We start from the raw sequence: 22073 nt of genomic DNA on the forward strand, positions 1-22073 counted from the left end.
TATTTCCAGAAGGAATCCTCCATCTTAAACTCCATAAATAAATGAAAACCAAGCCACGCAGTTGGAAATCAAGTTTTGTTTTTATACGAACAGAAGTAGACCATCTAGAAATATTTCAGTTTATTTAAATTGTTAAGTAGAATATGAAACCGAATTTGTAGCTAGTACCAGAGAATGGACTTAACTGTTTGGTGTTGAATGAGAACGGCTTCTACACAGGATCCCAAGAGACTTACAGAAAAGGGGGCAAAGCCCTATTATTAAGCAAATAAAACTCATGTTTCAAACAGGTTATACAAAAATTGATTTATACTCCATTTCCCTTTTTTTTGATATTTAGAAAGTGCAGATTTAACAAAAGGTAGCCATATCCTTTCTATGTACAATGCCAATTATAAGTATGCAAACAACAAAACTGTCAGTTTGTTACCCAAAAATCCCAGTGTTTAGCTCTCAAACCTTAAGTCACTGAACTGAATAAGGATTAAAGAGGGTTAAAAATAAAAAAAGCTACTGCCACATTCCAGATAAAAGAAAGCAACAAACACATTAAAATTAATCTAACAACAGTAGGTTTAACCTAAAACTTTTTGAGAAGCTTAACATCATTTCATTATTATTTTTAATGGAAAATTAAGGATTATTTGGCAATGCTGCTTTTACTAGTAGTAAACAATGATAAAGTCAAGTGAGGGAAAAAACCGAACAACAACCACCAGTGAGGCATATAAAATCACTTTTAGGGCACTATCTGAAAATTCATGGATGTTCATAGCAGATACGTCCCTATGTTGTTTATGTGAGCCAAGAGGTCATTAAAATGCTATCCACGACACAAAAAGACTTTTCAATGGAAGCTGCTGTCCTAAACTCAGCCTCTGCTAGAAATGAATCATGCTATTCACAATTATTTCAACAAAGGTATCATCTTAGGATGCCAGCAGCATAGCAAACTTAACTTACCCTATCCTAATGATAAGCAATGAAGCAAAACTAGAAAAATGAAGTGAAAAAATGACAGGGTGAGAGAGAGCTAGAGTATCTTATCTTCACATGAAAAGCCTCTGTTGTCCTTTTTCCAAATCCATGGTAATACAAGTTTTCCAAAGGGATGTGAAGATAGGACTTAAAATTAATAATATTCTAACGTACTTCTAAATCTTAAGGTAAAGACAACTTAACACTGAAAAAATGTTCTTCAAAGGCCAAATCTCAATATATTTGGCAAACATGTTAATAAATTTCACTCCTCCTTCCCACCTTTTTGAACCAACCTTGACTGGGCTACCAAACTGCTAGAGGAGTTGCCAAAATGGAGACTATTCAAATTTAGGTTAAGAGGTTTATTCTAGGAAAGTGAATAGGCTATACACCTAATTAGAAAGACAAACCACAACACCCTCCAAACACTAGTGCATGCAATTAACTCTTCCATTTCATAAACTCAATGGAGAGACAGGAAGGGAACAAAGAGGGAAAGAGAAGAGGAACATGAAGTCGAACAGCAAATGAAGGAATCTGGGACAGAAGCTTTAGGGGAGAGAGAAAATGAGGGGAGGACACAGTTAACTGACATTTGATAACAGGCAGTTAGAATTTATCTTTCAGTTTACTTAGCAAGTTAAATCAGTGCTTTATGTTAAACTTGACAAACCTGCTAGTTTACCCCTTTCATTTTTAAATAACTCATACCACAGGGTGGTGGGGGAGAAGCAAATAAAGCAGCATGCAGGAAGAGACACAAGGAAAAAGTGGCCAAGGAAAAGAACCGGTGGCAGGAATAGTTTTAAATATCAAGGCCACTTAAAATGAGACGCCGCAAACCAAAGCTATCATTTCTGCATTATCCTTTGTCCTCAATTAACTACTTTGAAAATTACAGCCAAGCAAACCACAAACATTTTAATGCTTTATGTTTCGATGATATGTCTCCTGCACATGCTTCCACCAAAACAAAAAAAGGAAAAACCAAAGAAGTTCCTTTCCACATAAGGCACAGGACAAAATTAACCCCATTTACATATCCAAGGCGAAAATGAGTGTTTTCCTGGCTTTTGTTTCTTTTGCTATCACATGTCTATAGATTATAGGGACTCAAGCACATTATCCATGACAGAAAATTCCACTGTTGTACAAAATAAAATTGTTAATTCTAACTTTTATTCTTATACAATTTGCAGAATAGAGTTGAAATGATTGCTATAGGTTTTAATGTTGATAAGAACTGGACTATAATACAACTGAAATGCAGTGGTGAGCTGAGCAAGTACATTTAAAAATGAACTCACAGACATGATTTTTCTATACATTTTTTTGTTTGAAGAAAATTATGAAGTCAGCAAGCAGTCACAGATGAAAGAACAAATAAAACAGGTGGACTAGGAGTTAAAAGATGAGGAACAAAAATATCTGTTGAAGAGTTAAAAATGGACAGAGTGGTTTATTTTGCAGCAGGAAGAGAAAACAGGGTGGTGGATGGTAACTGATGGAGCAGGAGAGCGTTCAGCAACATTTGCTCTTCCAGCCTGTCACGCCTCCTCCACTGCTGATATCTACGTTTTCACTGTTGGGCTCTTTTACAGGGGTCTGGAACAAACACACAAGGAAAGCAACCCGTGAAAAAACACTGCCATGGATAAATCAAGATTTAACAGCAATATTCTCATAAATGTTAATTTAAGTAACACAGTGCAATTACAGTCACATGAGATAGGTTTTCCCTCCCATGCAAAGCAAAGAAATGGAAGTTTTGTTTTTGATCTTCATTTTGCCTTTTTCTTCAAAGTTGTGAAATGTCTTGAGGCCTCCTGGCTTTCCTTTGTAGAACTTCTGAAACCTTCTCTGCCCTAACTCTTGTGAAGAGAGGTATGTTATCTCCTGGCCTGACCCCTGAGTATTTAGTACTTAAAAAGCATCATCAAGCTTATGTATAAAACCAATGATGGATCATGTCTAACTTCAGAGTAGTGAAACAGCACTTTTCTGTTTAGTTTTACTTGCCTTTTGAGATTGGAGCTTGTATTTCCATAGCATTGCTTTAAAAAGGCAATTTTAACTATGATACACTAACATTAAGTGGAGGAAATAGGGTGGGGCAGAATGCAAAGTTGTATTATTCATGTTAAAAATGGATACAGAAAAAAATCAAAATGAGAGACACCAAAATGTTAATAGTAGTAACCCTTAGGTGGTGGGTTTATGAATTATTTTATTTACCTCTTTGTATAATCCTGTATTCCCCCAACACCCTAGATATTACTTGTATAATCAGAAGAATATACTATTTTAAGTGGATAGCCTATATGTATGAAAGCAGAATTTATTTTAGGGATAGCATACCTACAGTAAAGTATACAAATCTTAACTGTGCTTGCTGGATTTTTAATATATGCTGTGAAACCACCAGATCAAAATATAGAACATAATATGCCCCCAGAAGGCTCCCTTGTGTCCCTTTCCAGTCAGTACTACCCTCCTAAAGGTAACCAATACTCTGATTTCTACCACCATAGATTAGTTTTTTCTGTTTTTGACCTTCATATACATGGAACCATATTTTATGTATTCTTTTGTATCTGATTTCTTTTTCCTTTTACTCAGTATCAGCCTGTGCAATTTATCCTGTGTGATTTATCCATGCTGTTGTGTGTGTAACAGTGTTCATCATGAATGGAATTTTAAAAGCTAGGATATAAGTGGGAACTTATTTTCTCATGGAAACAATATAAAGTTAAGGTAGCTCAAGGGGAAAAAATTAAAATAATTTCTAAAACTCACATAGCCCAAGAGAGGCCTGCTGAATTCATACTGAGGTGAAATTTCTACTTGCACTTTGAGCTAACCCACCTACTCTCACTGCCTTACGGAATTCTTCTTTTCACTGTATGTTAAAGATGCAAGTTTTGCATTAAAAAGGTCTTTGTGAAAAATGCACAGAAGAGAAATAGGCAGCTCAGCACCTGGCCACAGCAAGAAAAGTTGCATAGGCAGTACTCTTTCTCTGGGACTCCTGGGTGTGGGTCAGTTAAAGATATATGGGTGCTTATAGCCAGGGAGGTCACTACATTTATTCAGTTAGCATATCATTCAGTCTGTGCTTGCACAATTTAACTTAGACCCTTGAAACAGAATCTCAAAAAAAAGGGCCAATAACTAAATAGCAAAAGTGGGCAAAAGAATAAACAAAAAAGTTTACAGAAAAGGGAAACACAAAGGTGCTTCTTAAACATATCTTTAAAAGTGCTCATCTTATTCATAAGAGAGCTGCAAATTAAATCTGTGTTTTTCACCTGTCAGGTTGGAAAACATCTGAAAGTCTTATAATTCACTATGTTGGCCAAGAGTTTGAGTAAACAGACATTCTCATATACTGCTGGCAGGAGTATAAAAGGGTACAGCCCTCAGGCAGAAGGTGGCAAGCATGTATCAGAATTATAAATGTACTATATGCTCTTTGGCCACTTCTGGGAATCTGTCCTTCAAATATACTTGCACACGTGTAAAATAATATAAAGATTATTCACTACAACACAATTTATGAGATAATAAGGCTGAAAATCACCTAAATGTCCCTCATTGGGAAACCTGTATTAATTATAATACTCAAAGGAGTAGCACTCAGTTATTTTAAAAATGGAACTATTTTACTTATATTAAGTGCCAAACAGTGCAGAGCATGTTGCCTTACCTGTTTTTTTTTTTAAAAAAAAGGGGGGGGGGAGGAAAGATGGGAATAAAATGTATATATATTCATATTTACTCATATATTAGTAACTAAGAAATTAATTATTGGTTGGTTACCCATGGGGGAGGAATGAGGAGTTGGGGGAATATAGTGAGAAACTTCTCTGTATGTTTACTCTTTTTATTTTAAATGTCTGAATCATGGGAGTGAATTATCTATTCAAATAATTAAGTTTTAAATGTTTTAAATTGCTTTCATTCTAAAGTTCTTTTTTCTTTTATCAACTCAGGAGAAAAAGCACTGCACAGAAGGTTGCTAGTCAGGAATCACTACTGTATTTTACATCTTTTAAAGCAAGTTTACATTTGATGTTTTAACTCATAACTTTATCACACTGAAAAGTGCATGTATGTGTATGGGGAAAAAATGCTGCCTCACAATTGGGCCTGCCTACCTGGGGAAGACTCTAGACTGAGATCTTTATTTACTGGTGCATCCATACCTTTTAACCTTTAATATGATAAGGAAGATCTACCTCACTGACACATAAATTATATGCCTATATAGCACTATTTTTTTGAAATGCAAAGATCTGGAAGAAGATCAAGGGATATATAATACAGAAAGAAGTCAGAAACAATGGAGAAGACCAAATTTCCAGAAAGAGAAAAAACACAGAGAACACGGGTATTTCAGTAAGTTTTGTGATAATTCCTATAAGTACTGAAATAATTTTTCACTGTAACCCACCAATCTCAGAAATACAAAGTATTATACTTTCCACTAATTAAAGTATTTTTCTATCTGTTATTCCTTTCATTTAATTAAAAATACAAATGTTTTTTCGTAGTCTACCTAGTATTTTTCTGTTCTATTTTAATTTTTGTTTCTTACAGGAATATTTTAAAATAAAAATATATTTCCTCAAGAATTCTAATGGGTTTTTACCTATATCCAGTTGTGTACAAATATTTTTTAATTGTTTTTATAACTTTAAAAAGAAGCAAGTTAAAATTTCAAAACAAAACTGTACATGAGGTAAAAGTGATTCTGTCCTGTATCCCCTTCCCCTTCCCACCATCACACTAGAGTACTCACTACTTAGAGTCTGGTATATATCCTTCCAGATCCTTATTTGCTAAGCATAACCAAATGTGTGTGTGTGTATGTGTACATGTGTTTTTGGTATCATATATAATTTTTAAAAGATCATTTACCACACATGTTATATCTTAACTTGCTTTTCATTACTCAATATATCAATACATTATAGATATCAGACATGATATGCAGGATGTCGGCAGATGTGGACAGGCACAACTTTTGTAGTTACTCTAAACAGCAATGAGTGATAACTGTTTTTTCTAGTTTGAACACTACAGTAAACAGATAGCTCTCCCCTCAAAAAAATTAAGTTGCTTGGTTCCTCAGAAATTCCATTAGATTTACACTTGATAATACCACCTCTATTACAGCTTAGATTTATATGTGTGTGTGTGTGTGTGTATGAAATTTGAGGGGTTTTTTTGGGGGGAAAAATACTGATATCTCAAGTATAAAAACAGAAGGGTTACTAGAAGCAATTAAATTTTCTCTTATACAATACTTGCTTCTCCTTCAGCATTGTGTCAGATTTTCTCTATTTTATTTGCGTTTAAATATACCATTAAGACTGAATAGAGAATTCAGGACTCATAACCTTAATTCATAACTGTGTATTTTATCTAGTCATTTGAGGGAAAAATATGAAAATCAGATTTCCCAAGTTTGCTACATGTTACTTGTACTGGCAAATTTTGGGATTCACAAATTAAACCCAGAAACTAACCTCGAGGTAAAATTCCCCAAGATCAATTTTCAGCTTTTTTTTTTTTTTTTTTTTTTCCTTACAGGTTGAAATGATTGGGTAAATGAAATTTGGGGGCAGACTTACTCTATTTATTCAGTATATAGTATATACATGCCCTTCACTGGCACGTCTGAGAAATGACTATATAGAAGAATAGTGATTTTGTAGCAATAACTGCATCATAGATTCACCTCTTATCTTAAATGTTTTATCTATGGGAATGCAAAGGATATATAAGAGAAATGAAACAGAAGAACCATAACACCATGGACCAGACAAAAAGTTGGAAAAAGGAGCATGAAATTAGGCTAGAGACTGAGTACTGGAGCTCAGAATATCAACTGTTACCACTGACTAGATCCTAGAGATTTCTAGATGGCTGCCTGTTCCTTCCAGCTCCTTTCTTTACTTTGGAGGATTATATATTGGTGATGGGTAAAAGTTTAGAAACAATACCACCCAAACCCAATTTCTGTATGTAAGTCTAGTACTTTAGAAAACATGAAATGTTCAAATGTGACACCAGGCACCTTAGCAGTAAAAAAAAAAAAAAAAAAAAAAAAAGAAAAGAGAAGAAAAAGAAAAAAGAAATTTACCTTTCGAAGGATATCTTCAGCTAATGTGAGGAACGCCTTTTCGATGTTTATATTTGCTTTTGCACTAGTCTCAAAAAATCTAATACCATGCTCTCTTGCAATCTAAAATAGAAGCAAAATATCATCATAAAATTATCAAGTACAGGTTACCAATTGATGACTTTAGCATCCTAAAGGAAATAGTAATACTATTCTAAAGGTAGTAGTCTCAACTAGGTTATCTAAAATGAACAGATTATTTCAATGGGTCAAGACTCAAATGGTCAAGCTCCTTAAAAAACAAACAAACAAACAAACAAAAATTCACTCAAATGATAAGCTATCATTTCCAATAGCATTTTTAAAAGGATGCGAATAGCTCAAGTGCACTCCACTACCACTAATGTAAAAACAATCAAATGCAACACCATCTTCACAAAGAAAGGGCAGCATATTAGTCTCATTCAGAGCTTTTTACCTGTTCTCCTTTTCCTTTAGGTACAACTCTTTTATCATCCATATCACACTTGTTTCCTAGTAACATTCTTTCCACATCTTCATTGGCATGCTAAAATGAAATAAAATTTTAATTTACACACTACCATGAATTATGGCTTAATAAAAATGACTTTATAGGAGGCTGTCTAGTTTCTAGAAACATTCTCAACAAGAGAGGACATATGGAAAAGATCTGAAACTGTAATTTCTTACACATAGTCTAAATCCAAGCTGGATCATGATTTTAGATAATGTGTATTACCCTATAAGAAACCTTAGTTTAAAATTCTATAGAGCCCTTAGAGTCTCAAAAAGTCACATTGCTAGGGGAGTCCGTGCACAAAAATCAGTTAAAAACAAATGTTGCTCCACTGAAATCCTAATGACATCTTCTGCACAAATAGGAAAATCCATCTCTAAAATTCATGTGGAATATCAAGGGACCCTGAATAGCCAAAACAATCTTGAAAAGAAGTACAAAGTTGGAAGATTCACACTTACTTCCTGATTTCAAAACTTACTGCAAAGCTACAGTAATCAAAACAGTGTGCTCTTGGCATAAGGACAGACATAGACAAGAAGAACAGAATAGAGATACCCGAAATAAACTCTTGTGTACACCATCAAATGATTTTCAACAAGAGTGCCAAGACCATCCAATGGGGGAAAGGACAGTCTTCTCAACAAATGGTGTTGGGAATACCAGATATCAACATGCAAAAGAATGAAGCTGGATCTTTAACTTACAACACCATACTCAAAATTGGATCAAAGACCTAAATAGAAGACCTAAATCTATTAAACTCTTAGAAAAAAACATAGGGAAAAAGTTTTATGACCTTGGAATTGGCAATGATTTCTCAGATATGACACCAAAAGCATAAGCAACAAAAAAGAAAAAACAGATGAATTGTACTTCATCAAAATTAAAAACTTCTGTGTGTCAAAGATCACTATCAGCAGAATGAAAAAGCAACCCATGGGATGGGGAAAATATCTCAAATTGTCTATCTTTGGCCCAATGCACCTTTCCCTGAAATATCCCTGCAGCAACACAATTATGGTCTCTGGACACCAAAAGTAATTTATGAGACTTGGTTTGTCTTAAATTTGAATCCATCATATTATTTCCACCAGCCCCATCCTTATCTGGATACCGTCTACTCATCTCTTCAGGTCTCAGCTTAAATGTCACTGCCTATTTCAAGACTGTTTGGCTATTCTGGGTACCCTGAATTTCCATATGAATTTTAGAATCAGCCTGTCAACCCCCGCCCCTATCCAAAAGAAGCAGCTGGGATTTTGATAGGGATTTCACTAAATCTGCAGAACACTTTGGGTAGTACTGCCATTTTAACAATATGGAATCTTCCAATTCATGGACATGGGATGTCTTTCCAATTATTTAGATATTCTTTAGTTTCTTTTAACAACATTTTATGGTTTTCAAAGCCTTGTGCTTCTTTGGTTAAATTTTTCTTATTTTTTTCTTTTTGATGCTATTATAAATAAAATTATATTCTTAATTTCAATTTTTGATTATTTGCTGCTAATGTATATAAATACAACTGATTTTTGTATACTAATCTTGCTTCCTACAACCGTACTGAACTTGTTTATTAGTTCTAATAGTTTTATTTTTTGGTGGAAGTGTGTGGATTCCTTAGGATTTTCTATATACAAGATCACACCATTTACAAATATAGTTTTACTTTCCAATCTGGGTGCTCTTTTTTTTCTTTGCCTAAATGCCCTGGCTAGAACCTCTAGTACAATGTTAAACAGTAGTGGCCAGAGCAGGCATACTAATCATGTTCTTGATTGTAGGGGAAAGGATGATGTTGTCTGTGGGATTTTCACATATGTCTTTTAGATTTTGTCAAATGGGTTTTTTTGTGTGTGTCTGTTGACAAGATCATATGGTTTTTGTCTTTTATTAATATGGTGTATTACATTATTTCATATGTTGCATTCCTAGGTAAATTTCTCTTGACCATGATATATAATCTTTTCTTAAATGCTGCTGGATCAATTCAGCTGTTAAAGTTTAAATTTCTACAACACATTAAAAATTAGACAAAGTCAATCTCTTATATATCAGAAAAACATTTTTTTTTAATGGCTGGGTTTTACGTATGTTAGTTCTCATGCTGGGAAACTTAAGCCATCCAGCCTACCAAGTTAAATGTATGAGCCTGTGGTATAATAAAAAACATATTTTTGGTCTTTGTTTCTATTCCTGGCACAGTGCTCCTAATTTCCTGAGTGATAGGAGTGTCTTTTGTTATTCATAACAAGCCTCTTTCTGTTTACCTAAATTTATGCTAATAAAGGACTCTCGCCAGGGCCTCTACAGAGTTTCACAATGGAGGCTGGTCACCAGAGGAACCAAACACTGAGGGCTGAGACTTTTAACCCCCACCCGCCATGAGGTGAAGGGGGCTAGAGATTAGGGTCAATCACCAGAGGTCAATGATTTAATTATCATGACTATGTAACGAGGCCCCCATTAAAACTTGGAAACAATGAAGTTAGGGTATCTTCTTGGTTGGTGAACACATCAAGGTGCCAAGAGGGCTACATGTCCAGAGACAGCCTAGAAGCTCTGCATTCTCCAACCCCCATACACTGTCTATGCATCTCTTCCATTTAGCAGTTCCAGAGTTGTGTCCTTTATAATACAATTGTAAGTATAGCTCTTTCCTGAGTTCCGTGAGTCATTTTAGCAAATTACTGAACCCCCAAATGGGTCATGGGAACCTCCAAATTTGTAGCCAAGTCACACAGAAGTGCAGGTAGCCTGGGGGACCCAGGACTTGCATTTGAAGGAAGAGCAGTCTTGTGGGACTGAGTCCTTAAACCTGTGGAGTCTGACACTAAGACTGAGTAGTTAGTGTCAGAACAGGATTGAATTGTAGGACATCCAGTTGATGTCACAGAATGGGAAAATCGGTTGCTGCTGGAACATTGCATAGTCTCTCTATATAAACTGCTCTTATTACACATGCTACTTGGCCGAACAATAAAATAAAGGCTAAGGAAATTTTAAAATGGAGGCTTTGTTTTTGGTTTCAAAATCTGTGTCATTAACAGATTATTAAATACTAACAGACTTCTTGTAGCAACGGAAAAGTTAGTAATAAGCCCTTAGGATTGCTACCATTGAAGATATTATTATCTTGGGTCTAATACTGGCTTAAGACTTGGTCTTTGTGTTTCCAGCCAAAAGTTGCTTTAAAGAGGTTTTTTATTTTTGGCCGTGCCACACAGCTTGCGGGATCTTAGTTCCCCGACCAGGGATCAAACCTGGGCCCCTTGCAATAGAAGTGCAGAGTCCTAACCACTGGACCGCCAGGGAATTCCCAAGAGTTAGTCTTAATGAAATTCAAAGCATAGAAGGTAGCAATAAGACATGAAAAATAATTCCAACAAGAAGCAACCTATGCACAGAAACAGACATGCTTTGACACACTACCTTATAAAAACTGACATCTTCACGTGCAATGATATGGCACTATTTTCTTGGTTAGCATTTTACTGTATTAGTACTCTGTATCTTTCAAAATGTCCAGAAGTGATATGGTATTTCCATAAGTTAAAAATACGTTTTTATTTATTTATTATTTATTTTTGGCATGCCACACGGCTTGTGGGATCTTAGTTCCCTGACCAGGGATTGAACCTGGGCCACAGCAGTGAAAGTGCCAAGTCCTAACCCATGGACCGCCAGGGAATTCCCAAAAATACGTTTTTAAAATTACTATTGAAAATGTAATTCATTCATTCAATAAAAATTCCCCAAAAAAGAATTCATTTAGACAGGTGTGTAAAACCACTGGTAGCTTCTATTTGGGGCCATCTTACAAGATGGCTGTATAGAGCTTCTGGGTAATCTGGCAATTGCCTTGGATGGGGTTCAAAACAGATCTGCCCAAAATTTTAAGAAAAAGGTAAGCAAAAAATAACATTACCCTATAAACAAGTAGAAATATTCAATAGTAATGATAGCAAACACTATAAGATCAACTGGAATATTTATTCTTCTTAACCAAGCACACAAATGTGTGTTTATGTAGGGTTTACACAATTTCTAGGTCTTACCTCATCTATGTTTCTAAGCCATTTGCTGATGTTTTCAAAACTTTTACCATTTGTGATGTCATATACTAGCATGATACCCATTGCTCCTCTGTAGTAGGAGGTTGTGATGGTGTGAAATCGCTCCTGGCCTGCCGTATCCCTGAAATAAACAGCCAATAATTTGCACTGAGCATTTTGATATTACTAAGTTCTAGATAAAGGGCAAAAACAGTAGAACAGTTTGGTAAAATAGAGATTAAAATCCACTATATGACACAAAACAAAATAGAACCACCAATCATTTAATTCTTAAATAGTAAACAATTACGGTTATTCGTAAACATATATATGTGCAAATACTTTTTAGTCTAAGGAAATTAACAACCTACCAATACTGGATGAAAATCTGAAAGGGAAAACAGTACAAAGTGACATAAAATTCTTTTTAAAGTTATTTAAAGACGAATACCAGCAAGTGTGATAAAAACTCTTGGAATTCCATTTATTTAGTGATCTAGTTCCATAATGTAATACAAAAGCTTGTGGAATTTTTAGAACATTAAAGGACTACACCATAGTATAGCCACATTTATCTTTAGAATCATTTACAAAAATTTGTAAAGATAACCTCATTTATAAATAACAGGACAGAAATATGTAAATTGTAGTATTTTTCAATTCTTTCAAGCCAAAGATTTAAGATATTTTGCTCCCGTAATTTTTCCCTCATTTGCATCACCAATTTCTTTTTATGGATCATTATAATTAGCATATGTACATATTTAAGTCTCCCCCTTTTTTTTTTTTTAAATTTATTTATTTTTGGCTGTGTTGGGTCTTCGTTGCTGCGCGCGGGCTTTCTCTAGTTGTGGCGAGCAGGGGCTACGCTTTGTTGTGGTGTGGGGGCTTCTCATTGCAGTGGCTTCTCTTGTAGAGCACGGGCTCTAGGCGTGTGGGCTTCAGCAGCTGTGGCACGCGGGCTCAGTAGTTGTGGCTCGCGGGCTCTAGAACACAGGCTCAGTAATTGTGGCACACGGGCCCAGTTGCTCCGCAGCATGCGGGATCTTCCCGGACCAGAGCTCAAACTCGAGTCCCCTGCATTGGCAGGCGGATTCTTAACCACTGCGCCACCAGGGAAGTCCCTCCCCTATCTTTTCTAAAAAAAGCAAAATTCAAACAAACCAAAAACCCCACTCTCAACCCCACATCCCTCCAACTAACACTGCATTTCTCTGTTCCCCTTCCCAGGAAACTTCTTTTTAAAACTTTTGTTTTAAAATAACTATACCCTCACAGGAAATTTTGAAAACAGTACAAAGAGGTCCTGTGTACCCTTTACCCAGTTTTTCCCAATGGTAACATCTTACATCATAGTACAAAAAGAAATTGACACTGGTACAATCTACAGACATTATTAGAGTACTGTTCTCTGCAATTTTATCACATGTATAGATTTGTGTAGTCACTGCCACAAAGAAGGCAGAAAACTGTTGTATCACTCACTCCTCTACCTCCTATAGTCCCTACACCCTGGCTAATAGTCTGTTTTCCATTTCTCTACTTTTGCCATTTCCAGAATGTTATATAAATGGAATCATGCATAATGCAACCTTGTGAAACGGCTGTTTTCACTTTTTCCAGCATAATGCCCTTGAGATCTACCCAAGTTGTTGCATGTAATACTAGTCCGTCTCATTTTATTGCTGGGTAGTATTCCACTGAATGGACTCATCACAGTTTGTTTAATCACTCACCCGTGTAAGGATATTTGGGTTGTTTTTAGTTTTTGGCTATTACAAATAAAGTTGCTATGAACATCTGTGTACAAGTTTCTGTGTGTACATAAGTTTTCATTTCTCGGGGATGAACACCCAGGAATGTTACTGCTGAGTCAGATGGTAAGTATATGTTTAACTTTATAAGAAACTGCCAGACTTTTCTAGAGTGGCTATACTACTTTAATACATTCCCACTAGCAATGTATGAGAGACCCAGTTTCTTTGCATCCTCATCAGCATTTGGTGTTCTCACTATATTTTATTTTAGTTGTACTAATAGGGCATGCAGTGATATCTCATCATCATTTTAATTTGTGTTTCTCTATGGCTAATGATGTTATACACTTTTTCATGCAGTTATCTGCAATCCATATATCCTCTCTGGTGAAATGTCTATTTGTGTCTTTTGCCTATTTTCTTTCTTTTTTTTTTTTTAGCTGCACAGTGCAGCATGCAGGATCCTAGTTCCCCAACCAGGGATCAAACCTGTGTCCCCTGCAGTGGAAGCACAGAGTCCTAACCAGTGGACCGCCAGGGAATTCCCTCTTTTGCCTATTTTCTAATTGGATGGTTCCCCCCCCGCCCCCTTTTTTTTTAAACTATTGCGTGTCGAGAGTTCTTTTTACATATAAGTCCTCTGTCAGGTTATGTGGTTTGGGAATATTTTCTCCAAGTCTGTAACTAGTTTTTTCATTCTTTTGACAGGGTCTTTTGTAGAGCAAATATTTTTAATTTTGTTGAAATCCAATTTATTAATTTTTAAAATCTTCTATGGATTGTGGTTTAGTGTTATATCTACTCTTCACCTAATCTTAGGTCCCAAAGATTTTCTCCTATGTTTTCTTCTCAAAGTCTCATGGTTTTACATTTTACATTTAAACTGATGACACAGTTTGAATTAATTTTGGTACAATGTGTGAATTTTGAGTAGAGGGTTCACCTTTTTACTCATGGATGCCCAACTGCTCTAGCACCATTTGTTGAAAACGTTAAGGAAATATCCTTTCTTCATTGAATTGCTTTTCACCTTTGGCAAAAACCAGTAGGCCATGGTTCAATCTATTTCTGGGTTTTTTATTCTGTTACAATGATCTGTGTATCTATCTGTGCCTCCCCCAATACTGTACTGTCTTGATTACTTTAGCTAAATAAATTCTTAAAATCAGGTAGACTGATTCCTCTCACTTCTTTTTCTGTCAGAGTTGTTTTAGCTATTCTAGCCTTTTCATACACATTTTAGGACAAGCTTGTCTACACTGACCAAAAAAAATCTTCCTGGCAATCTTCTTTAAAGAGTTATCTCTAGTTTCTGTCTCTCCAAATTCATTCCTCAACCAATTCTAATCCGACTGCTATTACTACTATTCTACCAAGACTGTTCTTGTTCGAAAAGTCTGATGGCCAAATCCAGTATTTAGTTCCCTTACATATACAGTAATCATTCAGTAGGATTCTACACAGTTGACCACCTTCTCTTGAAACATTTTATTCTCATGACTTTTCAGAAACCATGTGTCTGCTCAACTCTCAGTATCTTTTGTTGGCATTCTAACATTTAGAGAAGTAGGAGCTGACATTCTCTACACAATAGCAGAGTGATCTTTAAATATATGTGTGATCATATCATTTTGCTGCTTAAAATTTCCAAAAGCTTCAATGGGGAAAAAATGGAGCTGAAACAACTGGCTATCTTTATGCAAAAAAATGAGGTTGGACCCCACCTCATACCGTATATAAAAATTAATGCAAAACAGATCTAAGACCTAAAATGTTAAGAGCTAAAACTATGATACTCTTACAAGAAAACATAGGAGAACAGCTTCATGATTTTAGATTTGGCAACTGTTTCTTAAACATGCTGTACCAAAATCACAAGCAATGGAAAAAAATAATAAACTGGACTTCATCAAAATTAAAAAGTTTTGTGCTTCAATGGACACCATCAAGAAAGTGGAAAGAAAACCTGCAAAATGGAAGAAAATATTTGTAGATCATATATTGATAAGGAACTTGTACATGCAGAATATATAAAGAACTCTTACAACTCAATAAAGGATAAATGATTTTTATCCAAAGAAGATACACAAATGCCCAATAAGCACATGAAAGGATATTCAACATCATTAGGAAGTTGCAAATTAAAACCCCTTCACAGGCACTAGATGGGTATAATCAAAAAACCAAACAATAACACATGTTGGTGAGCATGTAGATAAATTGGAACCCTCTAACGCTGGTGGGAATGCAAAATGATGCAACCACTTTGGAAAACAGTCTGGCAGTTCCTCAAAATGTTAAACATACAGCTACCAAACGATCCAGCAATTCCACTCCTAGGTATATTACCAAGAGAAATGAAAACATATGCCCACCCAAAAACTTATAAAAGAATGTTCATAACAACATTATTCATAACAGTCAAAAAGTAGAAACAACCTAAATGTTCATCAACTAATGAATGGGTAAATAAAATGTAGTATATCCACACAATGGAATATTATTCAGCCATAAAAAGGAACGAAGTACTGATATATGCTACAACATGGGTGAACCCTGATAACATTATGTTCAGTGAAAGAAATGAGACACAAAAGATCACATATTGTAATATAATTCCACTTCTATGAAATATCCAGAATAGGAAAATCTGTACAGAGACAGAAAGTAGGTTAGTGGTTACCCTGGATGACGGGTTTGGGCAGGATGGAAAGAGGCTGCTAAAGGGTACGGGTTTCTTTCCAGAAGTATAAAAATGTTCTAAAATTGTGATCATGGTGAATATACATTGCAAATATACTAAAAAACTATTTAATTGTACACTTTAAGTGGGTGAATTATAAGGTATGTGAATTATGTCTCAATAAAGCCATTACAAAACAAGTAAACAAACGGAAAACATGACTAGGCTTAAAAAAACAAACTAAAAATTCCAATGGCAATTCATTATAACCAGAGCCAATCTCAAAATCCTTACCCTGAAGTTTACAAAGTATTACAGGATTTGTACTTTTCACCAGCCCCCCCAAATTTTGAGGCACTCTTTTCCCTGACAGCTAGAACCACATTTTTTTCATGTCTCCAAATTCACAATCTTGGTCTCACCAGAGAGCTTCTGTACTAGCTGTGCCCACAGTCCTGTACATGGTTGGCACCTCATCTTTGCATTTTAACCATCACCTTATCAGAAGCCTTCTCTGCCCATCCAATTTAAATAGTCATCCAGTCTCTCTCCATTCCATCTCCTCGCTTTACTTCTCTACAAAGCACTTATTACAGATTTATTTACTGTCTCCCATGTCCTCTAAAATGTAGGTTCCATCAGAGATTTGTCTGTCTTGTTCACTGCAGAATCCACAGTATCTACATGGTGAATAAACACTCAAATGTTTGTTAATGAGTCAGTATTTCAGAATCTTACCTAGCAGTCCTTTATTATATTTTAGAATCAAGGCATTCCAATTTAGTTACATGACCCTTAAAAACGTACATTTTTAAAAATAGTGCTTATATGTCTAAAAATATAAGTAGCAAGGAATATAAAAGAACTACCAGGGCTTCCCTGGTGGCGCAGTGGTTGAGAATCTGCCTGCCAATGCAGGGGACACGGGTTCGAGCCCTGGTCTGGGAAGATCCCACATGCCGCGGAGCAACTAAGCCCGTGTGCCACAACTACTGAGCCTGCGCGTCTGGAGCCTGTGCTCCGCAACAAGAGAGGTCCACGCACCGCGATGAAGAGTGGCCCCCGCTTGCTGCAACTAGAGAAAGCCCTCGCACAGAAACGAAGACCCAACACAGCCATAAATAAATAAATAAACCCAAAGTTTAAAAAAAATAAATTATATTAAAAAAAAAAAAAAAGAACTACCAATACATTAATATTCCTTACATTTAATCACAGTGTGCATTACATGTTCATATATCTGACACCTATCCATTTATCCATCAATTCAAATATATACTGTGGGTCTACCATGTGCTAGGCATTATGCAAGAACACACACAGAACATGGGTCTGGAGTCAGATCCAACTTTATTGTCAGGTTCCAATCCTTCCAGCTGAGTGACCTTGAAGGTATTTAACCTCCCTGGGTCTTTGGGGTTTTTTTTTACAAAGTAGTAGGGATAACTAAAGTAAAATTTTATAGTTAATTTGTATTTATTATAGATAACCCCAAAGAATCTATAGTATAAAAATAGGCAAACATGTAATAGTATCATTATATGTGACCCAAAATTTAATTGTGCTTTTAAAATGTCCTAAGTCAAAACCATCTCTATAGAGATGCTCTATGTCTATGGTATTCAGAGCTCTCTCAAGTTAATAGTTGTGTGTGTTTAAGCTATAATCAAAATTGCTTCACAAGGAAAACCTTGGCCTATCCTAACCTGAAGCCTATTTCTGTAAAAAAGTAGTATGTTTTTTTATTTAGCCAAGTTAAAGATTTGGCTGGACTTTTCAATTTTCTTAAGAGAATCTCAGCCCTGTCATACTAATTTCTGGAATTACACTTCTTCAGAGGGTGAAAAGTGCCAAGAAGACAAAAAGTAAAGAGACTAGGGGCTGATGCTGGGGATGGTGCAAGCAAGCGAAATTTTAAACAGGGCAGAGGAAGTGAAGGGAATAAGAAAGTGAGCCATACAAATACGTGGGAGCAATGGTATTCCAAGAAGGGGAAAGAAGAACAAGTGCAAAGGTCCTGAGGCATGGTTGAGGAATAGAAAGGAGATCAATGTGACTGGAATGGAAGGAGTGAAGCCAGACTAGTAGGAGATCAGAGAGGTGGTGGGGCGGCAGTGCAGATCGTGTAGGATCTTATAGGCCTCGGCAAGCATCGCAGCTTTTCCTCTGAGTGAGATGGGAAGTCTACTGGAGGGTTTTACGAAAAGAAATAACTTAATCTGGGTTTAAAAAAAAATTGTTCTGTCTACTGTGTTAAAAATGGGTGTGTGTGCAAAAGCAGAGTTAGGAGGTAATGTAATACCTATCCAAAAAAATGACATTTAAGAAAAACCATCTAACAGACTTGGTATCAATTCTTCTATGTTGCATCCTTAAATTAGGTTAGACTACTAAGAGGCCACACACACACACACAAACACACGCACATGTATGCATTTGTATTTATGTATTTATATACCTTCTTAGACCACAATTTTATCTCCATTATCTCAATATTACGTTAACAAATTAGAATCATTACAAATAGCTTTATGAAAACTTATTTTGTATTAGTTATGACCTGTTCTTTCCTGCTTTTTTACGTTATTTCTGAAAAGAATAACTTACTTTTTTTGTTGGTAGCCCTCCCTCCCTGCCCTTTTTGTGTTGGACGCCAAGAAGTTTATAGGTAAATTTTACAAATTAAGCATAGCAAATGAATTGTCCTTTAGAGACAGTATATTTACATTTTCCATTTTTCTCAATTCCAAATTCTTATTTTATCTTTTATTAATCTATTTAGTTACAAGTTGCCTTAAAACAGATGTAATTATAAATGTTTTCATGAAAAAACAATAAAACTTTGTCCTATCACAGTAGAAATAGTTTAGTTCTTTTGTAAATTGCAAAAAGAAGTATAAATTAACTAATAATTCTATCCCATTAGAGAGGGGTTAAAGTTTCCTACCTAAAATCCAGGCTAAAAATGTACTTATCCAAGACAAAGAACATACAGGACCGGGCTTCCAGTAGTGTCTAACAGCTATAATGTAGGAGGGATAGAAAACTTGCATTTCAATTTTTATCATAAGTAATAACAATTTAGGGAAAAAATCTTCCACAGCATTCTGCTATGAATACCACCCCCAACACTGTCTAACATTCTTGGAACACTGTTACACCCAGGTATTTATATGGCTCACGTCCCCATTCATTCACACTACACAATTAGCAAATTATATACACACTTCAGTGTCAAATCTATGACTAAATTCTCCACCAAGAAAAAACACACTGTAAAGAAACTACTTAGCTAAATCTAAATCAATGGCACCTGGAGAGGAAATTTTATTTTTATATTATTATGCTGCTTAGTTATGAAATACTGATATAAAAGATATTGAAATATTAATGGCCCTTCTGAAAAAGTAATCATGATTTCAAAACAAAATCAGAGTTTTTGTTTTGATTGATGGCATACTACTCCATCTGTTCTTTGATTTTTGTCTCCTCCATCTCCCAAAACTTCTTACACCCCCTCTTCCTTCTTTTTATATGCTCTCCTTGCTAAGTCTTTTAAAATTATCCTTTTCCTGGATCCTCCTAATACCAACCCCTACCAATTGTTAATGCAATCAACAATTTATTTCAAACCAGAAAGGGAGTCCCTGCCTCACTACCTCTAAGCTAATTGGTGACCCTCTGCCCAGGGCTAAAAATAGCCACAGCTGCTAATTCATGGTCAAATTATTTTTAGGTTTGCATAAAACCTAAAACACATACACCCAGGTCTAAAGACGGCAGGTTGACTCCAATCAGCAAAAGCAGGTGTTTATTATCTGAAGAGCAATTAAACACTGTATATATTCACATTATCTTTTTATGTCCCATATTACAGGTTTTTGAGCCTGTTTTCAAAACCACTTGGTTTTCCTCTCCTATTAAAAATTTTTTCTTCTCAGCCTATGTAGTATAATCAGATTTCTGAAATTATGAATCAATGGCAATAGAATTTTCCTTACATAAAATGATAGATGCACAGCTAAGAGAATGTTGTAAAATCCTATTTTTTCCCACTGACATATAATGAAAGGAGTGATATATTCCTAGGAACTAAAAGAGCTTAGTTACTTAATTGTTAGTCCCACACACAGGGTCAAAGAAGCCGTGTGCTCTGGCTGCTATTATGACAGTTATTTTTAGTCTAGACACTGACAGCACTAGAACAGGCCAGAGACAACATCAAGCTGCTCGGCAAGGCAGAGACCCCAGATTTCATAACTTTGTGCTTTTGGTAACATAATGAAGTTATTTACTTTATAAATTAGGATGTTAAATTTCTCACATTGAGTTTTATTTTAACAAGGCCTGGATTTCCTCACAGATATGCAACTTCTCTACACCTAAAATACCGTGAGTTTAAATTATGCTCATCTTCATTGCCCAAAATGGGTCAAAAGTCAAAAGCCTGATACCTACTCTTGCAGAGCTTACATTACAGTGGGGACAGGAACAAACAAGTAAATAAATATGTAATTCCAAATTGTGATAAATGTTAACAAGGTAAACAGGGTGGAGTGATGAAGAATGATGTAAAGGGGAGGGAGGAAGTAATCTAGATAGTATGATCAAGGAGGTCCTCTCTATAGAGGTGATGTTTAAGGTAAGTGAGAAGTGAAGTATGAACAGAAACCAATCAAACAAAGTCATTCAGTCAACAAATATTTTATTCAGCATCTGAATCTGCCAGGGTCTGTTGTAGGGGGTGGTTACATAACCACAAATCAGACAGATGGCATCCCCACCCTCAAAAAGCTGACATTCTAGTGGGGGGAACAACAATGAACACATTTTTTAAATATGGTAAATTTAGATACTAAAAAAAATACTATGACAAACATAAACTAAGATAAACATGATAGTGCCTAAAGGACTGGGGTGGCTTTAGCTTGTCATCATGCAGGGCCTCTCTCAGAGGCTAACAATGAACTGAGATTGAATGAGAGAAGGCAGCAACACAAAGATCTGATAAAAAGCATTCCAAGCAGAAGGAACAGGTGAATAACAAGGGCCCACAGATGGGAATATGCTTGGCATGTTCAAGAGAGGAAAAAATGACCACGTTGGCTGGAGCAAAGCTGGTAAGAGATGAGGTCAGAAGGGGCAGTAGCCAGAACCTGGAGTTTTCAAATTTATTTCTGTTGAAATGGGAAGCCTCTGGAATGGAGAGGTACTTCAGAATGCTTAGTCTAGCTACACTTGGGTGGGTTACGGGGGATCTACAGGGTATGTACAAAGGTCCTAAACTGGAAAAGAGCTTGCCATGTTCATGGAATTTAAAGGAGATGAGCTGTGGGTAGAGACTATATATACAGGGAGCACAAAAGGAGGTCAGAACAGCGGGCAGGGGACCACTCTGTAAACTGTGGAAAGGAGCTTGGATTTGGAATTTCGGCTTTCATTCGAAATGCAATGGAAAGTCAAAATGGTTATAAATAGGGGAAGGAATGACAACCATGATCGTATTTATATTTGAAAAAGGTTACTAAGGCTGTTACCTGGGAAAAGTACTGGAAGAAGGCAAAAGGGGAAGTAAGGACCTGTTAGAATATTAAAAGCCTACTGCAATGGTCCAAAGAAGAGGTAATGGTGGCTTGAACTAGGGGGTAACAACGGAGACATCAGATTGTATTTGGATTCTAGACATATTTTAGAGATAGAATCAATAAGACTTGCTAAATTGGATGTTGGGGTTAAGGGAATGGGAAAACTCAAAGATGGCTCTCATCTATCCGGCACTTTATGTAGGTAAATGGTTAATTTCTCTACAATATGATACTAACTGGTTTCTGGTAACGGTGCTGATGTTAAAATCTGCTGCTGGTACAAGATACAGATGTTGACAGTGGCAAACATTTCTGACCCCCCCCCCAAACAAAAATAACAGAAA

The 22073-nt window shown here is 35.9% G+C and overlaps 1 protein-coding gene across 3 annotated transcripts in view; it reads right to left on the bottom strand.

Moving 5' to 3' along the window:
* Positions 1 to 105: 105 nt before the first annotated feature.
* RAB10 (RAB10, member RAS oncogene family) overlaps positions 106 to 22073 on the bottom strand; it is a 75438-nt gene continuing 53470 nt past the window's right edge. For all 3 annotated transcript variants that reach the window (XM_082427580.1, XM_082427582.1, XM_082427581.1), the window contains 4 exons: positions 11708 to 11846; positions 7587 to 7676; positions 7130 to 7231; positions 106 to 2586 (listed from right to left, as the gene is read on the bottom strand). In XM_082427580.1, coding sequence (XP_082283706.1) covers positions 2503 to 2586; positions 7130 to 7231; positions 7587 to 7676; positions 11708 to 11846 — 415 coding nt within the window. In that variant the 3' untranslated portion in view covers positions 106 to 2502. The remainder of the gene's footprint in view (positions 2587 to 7129; positions 7232 to 7586; positions 7677 to 11707; positions 11847 to 22073) is intronic.

This window comes from Balaenoptera physalus, assembly GCF_965194825.1.
Source record: "Balaenoptera physalus genome assembly, chromosome: 15".
In the NCBI taxonomy this organism is placed as follows: domain Eukaryota; kingdom Metazoa; phylum Chordata; class Mammalia; order Artiodactyla; family Balaenopteridae; genus Balaenoptera; species Balaenoptera physalus.